Genomic DNA, 13,481 nt, shown 5'->3' with positions numbered 1-13,481 from the left:
ATTGAGACAAAATTTTCACCTTAAGTGCAACTACTCATGGAGAATGTGTTAATCATAATTATGACTCGTATGTCATGTGTTGTGGCAGCCATGTTGCAAAAACTGAAAAACTTTGGACCTCTGTATCTCTGAAACCGCAACAAGGAAAAAAGTGAAACTTGGCGCACACGTCAAGTACTCATGGGGAATAACTGTGAATTTTTAATGACACCATGGGTGCCTTTGTTATGACATCATTGCATTTGAAGAACGCCACATCCAATCAATATGAAAATGTTTGAGGGTCGTCTAGGGATAAAATGGTCCACAGAAAAAAATTCATGTCATTTGTCACGTGATTTCGGCGTAATGGAGTGATCACTTTACAGCCTTCAGTAAATCGGTTCTGTAAAGGTCCATAATGTCCACCGATTGTATAAATAACTGGAAGAGTTCATCCCATGACAAACCAAAAATCCACTTCATCTACTGCACTACTTTTTTGAGGTTATTGCAGTTCCCCTCCTCCACCTCCTCTAGTTTGTCAGTTGGTTTGTTCCTTTCATTTAGTTCCTGCGGTCATCTTCCTCATCTTGCCGTTTCATTCAGCTTGTGTGCAAATTCTTCACCCCCATGTGTCCTTCTTTCCTTCCCCTTGATCTCACTCTCATTTCTATTTTGCTGTTGGTGTTTCTCCCTTTCCATTCCATTTTGCTCTAGCTCATCGATGAGCCTCGATCATGGATGCAACAAAAAAATTAAAAAATAACAATACTAAATCTTTTTCACCCTCACAAAAAAAACTCCATAAATCATCATCAATGAAAGTTTTTATTAACCTTTTCTCACTGCAGCAACATATAAAAAAAAGTCTCACCCATAAAACTCCAATGTGTACAGTGGAATGGAGGCACCCATACCAGGTGTCAAACAAAGCAAGTACAACAGCAGAGCAAATGAGAACGATCTTCCTCTCCTCAAGAGCCATAATTTGCCTCATCAAAGGCCTTCCTTGCCTTCTTCAGTTCTTCATTCATGGTGAGCAGGTCCTTCACACGTGCAAACTTGCGCGGTTGTTTGCGGATCAGGAAAATTATATCTTCGACCTGCACGCGTCCCGGACGCCCCACCGCCAAAGCCTTGTGCGTCTGTTCGTGGGAGCACGCACACACATGTGGACCGATTACACAACGCTCCGCCACACGGATGCAGGATAAGGTGACAAATGATGTGCATTTTAGAAATTATTGATAACCTTCTGCAAGGCACCACCAATGAGCTCAGTCATAAAAAAACACACACCTTAATTAAAGAGTGTGACAGCCGACCTCTCCACGACTCACCATTTCTGTGATGAACTCTATTACCAGATCTTCCAGGATATCCACGGACTCGGTGTAAGGATTTTGATCATCTCCAAAGCCGTACATCATACAACGCACTGCATGAGGAGGGAGGAAGAAATGTCAATGAGAGGAAAAGTGGGCTACGGACATTTTGTTGTTTGGAAAAATCTGCAAGGCCAAGTGAAATGGTGTGAAACAATGGCAGAGCACAACTCCGGTCGACACGGTGATGAACCCCAAGAAAACACAAACAATTGTAGCTGTTACCAGGGCCCAGCTTGAGAGTCTCCACTCTCTCTTTGCCCCAAAGCCAGGCATATAAATACACACATTATATTTATATGCATGTAAATATAAATAAATATATAAATATACAAATATATATAAATATAATAACTCGATGTTGGAACATTGCTGCAGGGATTTGCTTCCATTCAGCCACAAGACCATTTGTGAGGTTGGGCACTGACGTTGGGCAATTAGGTCTGACTCGCTGTCGACGTTCCAATTCATCCCAAAGGTGTTCGATGGGATTGAGGTCAGGGCTCTGTGCAGACCAGTCAAGTTCTTCCATACCGATCTCGACAAGCCATTTTTGTATGCACCTCGTTTTGTGCACGGGAGCATTGTCATGCTGAAACAGGAAAGGGCCTTCTCCAAACTGTTGCCACAAAGTTGGAAGCACAGAATCTGGAACATCATTGTATGCTATAACATTCATATTTCCCTTCACGAGAGCCAAGGGCCTCACCTGAACCATGAAAACAGCCCCAGACCATTATTCCTCCTCCACCAAACTTACCAGTTGGCACTATGCCGTGCAGTGTCGTGCAAAGTCCTTCCTTGGCCCACCTGAGCTCCTGACCACATACAAAGCTTTCATCCACAGCCCGATGGAGTACTGCTCTCCCCTCTGAGCTGGTGCTCCTGCCTCTCACCTTTCTCAGCTTCACACTGTGGAAACCAAGGCATTTTGGATCATTGGTATCTCCCACGATGAGGCTGAGTCTTTGGGCCTCTCGTTCTCTCACCTCAGGCAGATCGGTGGTCTTTCCGTCTTCTACCGTCTCCTCTCCGGTCTCACCCCCCCCCCCCACCTGTTCTGTCTGCGATTTGCCCACACCATATTTCTGCAGCCCTGCTCAGGGTCCGCCAGCAAACCCCTTCTGGAAAAACTACCAAAATCACGAATCACTGCTCATCTTCACTCTTTCATTCCTATTTTTCCCCACCTTTGGAATAAACTCACACACTCTTCAATCCCATTCTTCCCTCCAAGCCTTCAAAACAGCCGTTCACCACCACCTATCTTCCCCCATCCAAATTCTCGATCTTTTCTACCCCAGTTAATCCACCCCAAACCCACCTTCTTCAAATTCCCTGCCTTCCCTCCTGAAAGTCCCTGTGGTGTCCATCTTGTATACCCCGTGTTCCCCGCCCCATCCCTCTCCCTTCCACAGATCTCCTAATGTTCCTGTTCCTCATTGTTTCGTCCTTCTCTCTTGTCTCCTGCCCCCCCCCCCCTCGTTGTGTGTTGTGTTAGCTCTCATACGGACTTCGACAATGTATTTTTTTTTTTAATGCATTCGGCCAGGTGGCGTTCTCCTGGCATCCAGCAAATCCAGGTTTGTTCGTCGGACAGCCAGTTGGTGAAGCGTGATTCATCACTCCAAAGAACACGTTTCCACTGCTCCAGATTCCAATGGCGGTGAGCTTTACACCACTCCAACCAACGCTTGGCATTGTGCATGGTGATCGTAGGCTTGTGTGCAGCTGCTCAGCCATGGAAACCCATTTCCTGAAGCTCTCAACGAACAGTGTTTGTGTTGACATTGCTTCCAGAAGCAGTTTGGAACTCGGTGGTGAGTGATGCAACCAATAGACGATTTTTCTGCGCTATGCACTTCAGCGGTCGGCGGTCCCATTCTGTGACCTTGTGTGGCCTACCACATCGCAGCTGAGCTGTTGTTGCTCCAAGATGTTTCCACTTCACAATAACAGCACTTACAGTTGACCGGGGCAGCTCTAGCAGGGCAAAAATTGATGAAATGACTTGTTGGAAAGGTGGCATCCTATGATAGTGCCACATTGAAAGTCACCGAGGTCTTCAGTACGGCCCATTCCACTGCCAATGTTTGTCCATGGAGATTGCATGGCTGTGTGCTCGATTGTATACACCTGTCAGCAATGAGTGTGGCTGAAATAACTGAAGCCACAAATTAGAAGGGGTGTCCACATACTTTTCACAGTGTGTGTGTGTGTGTGTGTGTGTGTGTGTGTGTGTGTGTGTGTGTGTGTGTGTGTGTGTGTGTGTGTGTGTGTGTGTGTGTGTGTGTGTGTGTGTGTGTGTGTGTGTGTGGTGTGTGAAATATGTATTGTGACAAGTCTGAAGACGACAATCGTTCACGAGCAGTATTTGACGATGTAGATTGTTTCAGAAGTCAAGGATGAGACAATGTGATAATTTTTGACCAAGTTATAAAAATGATCAACATGATGCGATACGGGTGACAGGTTCAGGTCAGGTATGGGAGCATGTGCCAGAACAGCGCGTCGCTGCGTCCACTTTTCACAAGTACTCCAGGGGCCTCCGTCTGGCCATCCCCCTGGCAGATGCCAGGCCCATCCCCATCTCCTTGAGATGCCGGTCAACCTGCTGCAACCACGAGGCACGTGGTCGGCCCATTGGCCTCCTCCACTCACGAGACTCCCTTGCTGAGAGAATATGGTGAGCAGGATCAGCGTCAGGAAAACGAGCCACATGTCCATACAGCCGCAATTGACGCTCACGAACTATGCAGGTAACAAATCTCATCCGAGTCTCCCCCAGCAACCGCTCATTGGACACAAAATGCGACCAGCGATAGCCAAGGATTCTCTGAAGAGACCTGGTACCAAAGGAATTAAGTCTCCGTCTCAGATCCATGGTCAGAGTCCAAGTCTCGCATCCATAGAGCAAGACTGGAAGCACCAAGGACCTGAACTCGGACTTTCGTCCTCCCGCACAGGTACCGGCAGCGCCACACCCAATGATCCAGTGAATCCATGACTCCCCAGGCCTGACCCAGACATCGATTGACCTCTGACTCACAGCCAGCAGAGACATGATTATCACTGCCAAGGTAAATTAATCTCTCTACGACCTCAACATCCTCACCACAGACAGACACAGACAGGACAGCAACATCAAAGATGTCATTGAAAGCCTGGATCTTTGTTTTGACCAAAGAAACCCGTAATTCCGGCGGCTCAGACTCCTCATTCAGCAACTCGAGGGCCCCAAAAAGGATATCTAAAGTCTCCGCAAAGATGACTGCATCATCTGCAAAATCAAGGTCCGAGATCTTCACATTCACAAATGATGCACTGCGGCTTGATCTCTCCGACATCCTCCCTCGAATCCAGTCCATCCAAGTGCTGAAAAGTGTGGGGGCCAGTACACACCCCCTGACGAACTCCAGTAACAACTGGAAATAAGTCAGAGATGGTACCACCACATTTCACAGCACTCTCAGTCCCAGAGTAGAGTTCAGACATCAGTTCGATCAGTTTTGGTAGCACCCCACAAAGACCAAGAATCCTCCAGAGAGCATCCCGATTCACTGAATCAAACGCTTTGCAGAGATCAACATAGGCTGCAAGCAGCCCCTGCCGAAACTCTCGTCTGCGTTCGGTGAGGACCCGAAGAGCAAGGATACGGTCAATCGTTGACCTCTTTGGTGTAAAGCCTGACTGCTCTGGACACTGGTGCTCTAGCAGATGGTGGCGAACCCTATCAAGTATTATCCGAGCAGAGACCTTTCCCGGCACCGAGAACAGCGTCACCCCTCAGTTGTTGTTGCAGTCTTCGAGATCACCCTTCCCTTTCCAGAGAGGGACAACAAGGCCCCTCTTCCAATCAGTTGGGATGATGCCTGTGTTCCAGGCAGAGCACAAAACTGCATGCAACGACATGAGTGCAGCATTTCCACCAGCCTTGAGAAGTTCAGCATGGATGCCACAGATCCCTGGAGCTTTACCGAGTTTCAACCGTTTCACCGCAGCCCGTGCTTCCACAAGTGAAGGTGGACCACAGTTGATTGGAGGATTCGGAACAGGGATTGTAACACCCTTGAATAGATTATTAGCTGCAAAATGTCGAAAAGCCAGTTTCGTTCAACAACTTTCAAAATTTGACCTTTGCATAACCTTTAAAGGTCACAAAACAATGCTGTGGACATTAAAATGAGGAAACAGGATACGTGCTATAGCTTATTGGAGTTAGTTCGTCGAAGAAGGTCGAAAACCCGGTTCGATTCCCACAACTTTGAAAATTTGACCTTTGTGTCTTTAAAGGTCAAAGGTCAAGGATTATGACCTTTGGTGCAAAACTTCCTCCGGAACATTCCAGGAACAATATAACGTCATATAGGCTATGTGGCATTTCGCACTCCTCGGATTTTTATTTTCCATACTTTGATGAAATCAGCGTAAAACAAACTTGAAGGGGGCACCACGGGCAAGGTGTTCGACATCGAGCAAAATGGTTTCAAGACTTTCGGTGGTGAATGACCTCAAGATTATGCATAAAAAAAATTGTCATCCCAGCTCTCAAAGTTTGGGCGGTCATATGATTTTAATGTCAAAATTCGCAATTTTCTAAGTTTTTGACGAAAATTGGGACGAAAATGAAAAAAAAATCGGACAACGACAAGTTTTAGATCATTCAGTTTGCGATTAAAATACCGAAGAACCCATTGCATTCAATCAATTCCCAAGGAGAAGATAGTGTTGCGAATTCGCGCCCGCCGGCGTGCGATCGGCCGCTCGACTCGAATGGCAGCCGCCTTGCCCACCGGAACAACGCCAGGAGCTAGTCACGGGTGGGGGTTTCACCCCACCACGACTGTGCCAATTGCCCACCCGCGCAGGATAGGGTCGCTCGCCAAATTCGATCTACCTAAGTACCTGCGCGGATGGTCGACCGGGCGATCGTACCTCGCCGCAGGCCGACTCCGGACACGAACCGCTTAAGCGGTCCGTTCCGTGCTATCGGGATAACCGAGCGGTGTTATCATCGGCCTCGACGGTTCCGATTAATTATCGGGAGTATTAAGCCCACCACGAACCCTTTACGTGAAGCAGGATGTAGGGTCAATAAAGAAAAGACGAAGCGAAACGGGAAAACAGTTCACACAATGCACATTTATTACGTGACACACGGAGAGCACACATATACAGCCAAACAGTCAAAATGCACCTATAGCAGTAAAACAAAAGAAACAACGATGCAGAGTTACAACCGAATACGCGTACACACGGCAACACTTACACAGTTCTACTTTACAAGACACGGCGCCAACACACATTTACTCAAAAGCAAAGGAAAGAAGCCACCCTCAGAGACAAGGGGGCAGACGGGCCTGTAGGCCAATATGTGCACGGGACCTGAAGGAGCGGCCAGGTCCGCGAGACCGGGTCGGTCCTAGCCGCGTCTTCGTGACGCGTTGGCGGACGAGCCGCAGACGTGGCCGCGTGGCTGTGCCCCGACTCCGTGCTCCTTCGCGGGTTTCGTTGGCACGACGTTTGGAGTGGGGTGGGAATGGGGCCCCCTTTGTTGCACTATCTCAGCGTGGGGGAAAAGGGGGAATTGTTGATGCCCTGGGGGAGGGAGAATGGCTGGCTGGCTTGAGTCCCGCGACGAGCGATCTCCCACCGCGACCTCGTTGCCGACCTTCTCACCTCGGACCTGAGCTCCTTGGCCTCTTCCCCCAACTCTCCTCAGCCGACTGCAGAACCCAACTCGGTGCCTTCGCCACCCAACTCCACTCTCTGCCACACTCTGCTGCTGCCACACTCTGCTCAATGACTCTCTTACCAAAACTCTCTCTCTCTCTCTCTCTCTCTCTCTCTCTCTCTCTCTCTCTCTCTCTCTCTCTCTCTCTCTCTCTCTCTCTCTCTCTGTCTCTCTCTCTCTCTCTCTCTCTCTCTCTCTCTCTCTCTGTGCCAAAACTCTCTGCCACCAAAACCGACTCTGCCTGATTCGCCTGGTGCTCGCCGTTTTATAGGCCGGCAGGAGAAACAATATGCAAATTTCCGGATCAGGATGAACTCAGGGGCGGAGCCATGCTCACCCATTGGACGGAGGAAAAGTTGGCGTGAACCTCCCCTGATCCTAGAATTTGCATATTTCGATTTCACACGGACGCGCCTGGAGGCGGGGCCAAGCCGCTCCGCGCTTGCTGATTGGACAGATCAGAAGTGGGCGTGTAGCATTCTTGATCCGAATTCTCCCTCGGAAAGGCCGCTATTTGCACTCGCGGCTCGGTGCGTATCTTGGACGAGCCCAAGACAGCCCGACGCTCAGTGTTCACAGGTGGTGCGGGAATGGCCGTAAAAGGAGAGAGGTGAGGGTGGTGGAGGGTTTTTGGTGATGGTTTGATGGTTATGGCGGTTCAAAATAAAGATAGAACAGAAAAAACGGCTTTCTCAAAGCGTCGCAGCCCGAATGAATCACATAAATTCCCTCTAAACAACGGGTTTGGGGCTAACTACACATGTACTTAGAGTAATCTCACCTGCGGGACCTGAATGGTGGTTTGCGAATTTCCACAGCCGTAACAATAGATTTTTAATCCGACCACTCCCTAAAAATGGCTATTTTTTTGGGCATGGCTCCACCCACAATGGGCGTAGCCACGCCCTCATCCAGGAAAACACAACGAGACATTGATATCGAACACATAACCAAGTTTCATCAAGATCGGATCAAAGTCCATGGAGTTATGCTCTGGACAGACAAACACACAGACACACAGACATAACGAATATAGTGGTCACTCTGGCTGGCGCTCGTGAACCAATATATACAGGACTGGAGGAGAGTAATTATTGATTTCTGTGCATTTGATTCAGGTGTTCAAAGAAAAAAAAACCATCAAAACATTCAACCTCTCAAACAATTCTCTATAATTAGTCATGGGTTGAGCCAAAGAATGAGCTTGGTACCAAGTCATCAAAAGTCAAACACAGGACAAAAACCCAAACAAACCTGATCATGGAGGAGAGGGTGTTTGTACTTACGCTCCTTGGAAAAATGGCGTTTCCTCCTGCCATGGCATGCATCCGAACTTGTTCCTGCATCCTCGACCTCCTCTTCAAACTGCTCAAACAGACCTTGCATTATCCTCCCACAACCAAAAACATCAAAACAAACACCTGGGTTGATAAAACCACACACAGCTTGACAGAAGTTCTGGCTAACAATCGACATCTAAGCCCAGACACCAAAAGGTGTCATTCAAAAGGTGACCCCTAAAGGTCTCGAACGCCAGCCCTCCGTCACCCCTAAAAGGTCTCGAACGTCCGCCCTCCGCCACCACTGAAGGTCTCGAACACCCGCCCTCCGCCACCACTGAAGGTCTCGAATGGTATCATCACATATCATCACCATAGATGGTATCATCACATCTCACAGCACTCTCAGTACCAGAGTACAATTCAGACATCAGATCGATCAGTTTTGGTAGCACCCCACGAGACCAAGAATCCTCAGGAGGGCATCCCGATTCACTGAATCAAACGCTTTACAGAGATCAACATAGGCAGCAAGCAGCCCCTGCCGAAACTCTCACCTTCATTCGGTGAGGACCCGAAGAGCAAGGATACGGTCTATTGTTGACCCCTTTGGTGTAAAGCCTGACTGCTCTGGACGCTGGTGCTCAAGCAGATGGTGCTGAATCCTATCAAGAATTATCCGAGCAAAGACCTTGCCCAGCACTGAGAGCAGCGTCACCCCTCGGTAGTTGTTGCAGTCTTGGCAATCACCCTTTCCTTTCCAGACAGGGACAGCAAGGCCCCTCTTCCAGTCAGTTGGGATGATGCCCGTGTTCCAGGCAGATCACAGAACAGCATGCAACGACAAGAGTACAGCATTTCCACCAGCCTTGAGAAGTTCAGCCTGGATGCCACAGATCCCAGGAGCTTTAGCCATTTCAACCGGTTCACCGCAGCCTGTTTCTCCACAAACGAAGGTGGACCACAGTTGATTGGAGGGTCAACAATAGGGATTGTAACACCCTTGACATCCAACTCAACAGCTGGTCGATCAGCCTGGTATGGCTGCTCAATGTAACCGGCACAGCGGGGCTTCACTTCGGACTCCTCTGTCAAGAGCCTACCACCCCTCTTTTCTAACTGCAGTACACCAAAGGACAAGCTTGGAGGAATGCAATGTGCGAATTCCCCGTCAGCAAAACAAGAATCACTTGGTCACAGGTGATCCTCTACTCCCTCACAGATTCCTCACACATAGGCCTCCTTGTCCACCCTCAGTGCACGTACAGTTTTACGCCTCAGCTCCCTGAACAGCTCAGCTCTGCCATTCAGCCTGGTGCTGCCACTCCGGTCAATGGTATCCAGTGTCCCCTGAGACACAAAATTCTTCTTCGCCCGATGCCGAGTTCCAAGTCGTCCACCGGAAACATCAAGGACGGTGGTCTTGAAGGCACTCCACAACTCTTCAGGATCTCCCAAAGCACCTCCCAAGGCTGGGATGGTACAATTGTCCTGGATTTAAGCTGCAACTTCAGAGATGCTACAATAAGCCTGTGGTCAGCATTGAGGAACTGAGCACTCCGTAGACCCTGCAGTTCAGGATCATCCTCCACCAACCATCAATAAGCACATGGTCAATCTCCTTTGCCATGCCAGCGTTGGAATACCAAATCCAGCGATGAGCCTGTGGATGCTGAAACCATGAACCAGCCACCCTAAGTCCATGACTTCTTGCAAAATCAAAGAACTTAGTGGTGTTCTGGTTCACAGTTCCAGAGCCATGGGGACCAACACATGTCTCATAACCATCCCTATCAGTTCCAGTCGATGCATTGGAATCCCCCAAGACTAGAAGAGTATCTCGCCTGGGGCACTAATCAACCACAGACTTGAGCATGGCGTAGAATGTGTCCTTCACGGTGAGATCACTCGCCTCAGTAGGAGCATCTCCAGAGAACAGGGAAATGACACCCAAGGAGTGACGAATCCTTAGTCTCATAATACGCTCGTTGACTGGTGTTTCCTCAATTAATCATTGGAATCAGCTTCTTGGACACAGCTACAGCAACTCCTTGGGCATGGTAACCACCAGAGCGACCAGACCAATAGTAGGTGTAACCACCCGCCATGGTCTTGCCACTATCCTGGTTTCTGAACCTTAGAGAGTGCTGCAATAATGATGTCCAAATGCTTGAGCTCAGATGATAACAGAGACAGGTGATCATCGTCTCTTAGGGAAAGGACATTCCAGGCATACACCCGAAGGAACCGCCTCAGGTTAACCCAAGGAGACCGCCGTCTTGTGGACGACACCTCAGCACTACCCCGACACACACTACTGTAATCTGACCCAGGAAGGGTACCCCGTGGTTTCCCTCCCATCATCAAATATTGGGGGTCCCGAAGGCTTTGCCCCAATCCCGTCATCTGGTGAGCTGCCCTGAGAAGGGAAGCTGCACATGAGATACTCCCACCAAAGTGGGTTTTCAGATATTTTTGTTTCTCGAATGTTTTGCGGAATGAAGGGTTTTACGGTGGCCGGAGTGCAAATCCTGCCACCAACCTCCTAATAAGAAGTAACCCAACTGCAGGAGGACGTCCGCAGACACAGTTGGGCACTAGATATGGATGGCCGTTGGCTCACAAGGAGCTCCTCCACCTTTTGACAGGCTTTGTTCTTCATCCTGCTGGGTGTCCATATCCAAACACCCTCCTCACCAGAAAACCTGGTGGGGGAGACGGTTTCGTCGCCGACAACCTGACCGTGCTCAGGGTGGCGGCGATAAATCACTTAAGTTCATACAAAACATAGTGGGATTCGAAATAACTGCAAGACCAGAGGGTTTACAACCATCTCATCAGATTCTCCAAATCTTTACCTCATACGATCAGGCTTGTTCAGTCTGCAAAAGAATACATACAAAGTAAGGGGTTATCTATTTATTACGTACGCAAAGGGGAACAATTGCCGATCTTTGGCCTCGTACATACACAACAAAGACATGTCATATGGTCCTTTAATAAGTCCTGTCGTCAGTACTTGTTTGGAAGTCGATCTTTCGTTTGTCACGAGAACAAATAGTAATTTAGATCAACTATGAAAGATCCCCCCCCCCTCTGCTTTGGACATTAAGCCGGCTGTTCAGTTTCCCGGCACTTGCGAACGTTAACAAGTGCAATGAGTGTGAGATTCGTTTGTAAATTGTTCTATCCTGAACTGCTGAACACACGGCACGCACCATTTCAGTTACAGGAATAGAAACCGAGCTGTCTGTGCTCACCGTTTGCTCATCATCCTCCTCTGCCATTGTAAACTTGACGACGAGGTGGAGAGATTTCTACCTTTACAGCCCAATGATTACAAAAAAAAAACACCTTGATTAGAGAATTCGAAAAAGATTTCTGAAATTACACGTTGAGGAGAAGAAAAAAAAAACACAAAAAAAACTTTACATTTACGATAAGCGCGAACGGAGCGACCTCCTCCCGAAGCTGAAGACTGTCACTGACACCGAATAAGTGGGAGGAGATCAGGAGCTTATCTACATTCCTATTCCTTCCTTCCTTATAAGTGCTGCTTCATCAGGATGAGGATTACCTCACTGCGATGAAGATCCAAAAGCATGGCCTAATGTTTTAGTTCTTATTCTTCTATTTTTATATTTCAATGGCGTTTTCAGAGCAGCGAGGCTCTATATATGCCACACGCGTAAACACGTCGTCAGGAAAATGGAGCCATCTCGTTCTTTTAAACTTTATATATTTTCCGCATTCCTTTAATTAATTTTGATATCGTTTTGCAGAGTCGAGGGTGCTTATGGTTCAACCGGAATACTATGTCCGTTCGGCCTAACCAACTGACCACCATCTCTCAATTCAGCTTAGACTCATTGGACTGTTTCTGAGGCTGGAAAGATTATGTGTGGTGCGAATTTGTCGCCGTCAAGCGCCATCTTGGGAAGCCCACTGATTTATTTGACTTGCGTGATAAATTCTTGCGAGATCTTGAATATTGAATGTTAATTTTGAGTTGAAAGTCAAAGTCGATGTGAACATTTTCTCACATAAACATAACGCAACGCGGACTGAGGTGAATCATCCATTGGGCCTAGCAACATGGCGGCGTTTGTGCAGTGAAGGGCTGTGCATTGTCGACACAATTGTGCGTGCACCGTGAATCGCCATAATCCTTCCAATCTTATATGCATTTCAATGTGCGTACTGTGGAAAAGGCGCAACCTGGGTTTTGCCTGCGCTCGATGAATACCACATGAATCAATGTATCAGTTTATCAACTTCCATGGTGTCATCTATCTATAATTCCAGCAATCTCTGTGTGTGTGTCTGTCTGTGACCGCTGTTTCTCGACAATCACTCATTGAAACTTGCCAGGTATATTGCTGGGGCCCTGAGGATGTGCCTTTTAAGGTTTGATATTAATCGGACAAGTGGTTCCCAAGTTATGGCCATTTATTTACCAAACCAATGACAGGACACGGTGCTATGACGTCACAATTCTTCTTCTTCGTTTGATATGACGTCACAATTAACGTACGGACTTCCGGATAGTGATGACTTACTGTATTATAATAATTTCTCGATTTCTTATGCGCATTTATCGATAAGCACAATGCCCCAATCCAGTCGTCGTTTACGAGAGCGAAGGAACGGCCTGTGTGGTTGTTTGAAAGTTTTTTGGGTTTTTTTGCACGTACGGGCACGTTCTAGTTCATTTAATTTTTAGAGAGAATAAATAAACACCGAGCACATTCACCTTTTGACAATATACTCACTAACAAGCATCACAATCACCATACACGTACATAATCATTCAAATCCATTCATACCTAAGTTAACGAGCAATCCTGCAAATAGGCCTAGCCAGTGTCCATGACATGTATCATGTATGGTCGGTTACCCCTCCATATCCCCAATGATTTGAGGTGCCTGTCTAATTCCAGTTTAAACCAATCTTCTGTTTCTGCTACCGCTAACTTTCCAGGGAGACCATTCCAGGCATGTGTCGACAAGAAAGAACAGAGATCGCAGACCCTCACCAGGACTTTTGTGTGGCGAATGAATGGAAGGATGTGGACCTACTAAAAGAAATTTCGTTGATTG

The 13,481-nt window shown here is 47.8% G+C and overlaps 1 protein-coding gene across 2 annotated transcripts; it reads right to left on the bottom strand.

Annotated features, from left to right (window-relative positions):
- Window positions 1-791: 791 nt before the first annotated feature.
- TAF13 (TATA-box binding protein associated factor 13) lies at window positions 792-11,963 on the bottom strand. 2 transcript variants are annotated; one of them, XM_085881004.1, is made up of 5 exons: window positions 11,814-11,963; window positions 11,642-11,702; window positions 8,388-8,466; window positions 1,323-1,420; window positions 792-1,127 (listed from the first exon to the last, which is right to left on the bottom strand). In XM_085881004.1, the coding sequence occupies exons 2-5, from the start codon at window positions 11,666-11,668 to the stop codon at window positions 957-959; spliced, it is 375 nt and encodes a 124-aa protein (XP_085737130.1). In that variant the 5' UTR covers window positions 11,669-11,702; window positions 11,814-11,963; the 3' UTR covers window positions 792-956. The 2 variants fall into 2 exon arrangements, with proteins under 2 accessions (XP_085737130.1, XP_085737119.1); XM_085880993.1 differs by having other exon boundaries at window positions 11,642-11,943.
- Between the last annotated feature and the right edge of the window lie 1,518 nt (window positions 11,964-13,481).

This window comes from Eptatretus burgeri, chromosome 1 (assembly GCF_056783735.1).
Source record: "Eptatretus burgeri isolate ZD-2024b chromosome 1, Ebu_testis_v1, whole genome shotgun sequence".
Taxonomy (NCBI): Eukaryota; Metazoa; Chordata; class Myxini; order Myxiniformes; family Myxinidae; genus Eptatretus; species Eptatretus burgeri.
The sequence above is the reverse complement of the archived record's forward strand: the minus strand, read 5'-3'. Positions and strand labels throughout refer to the sequence as shown.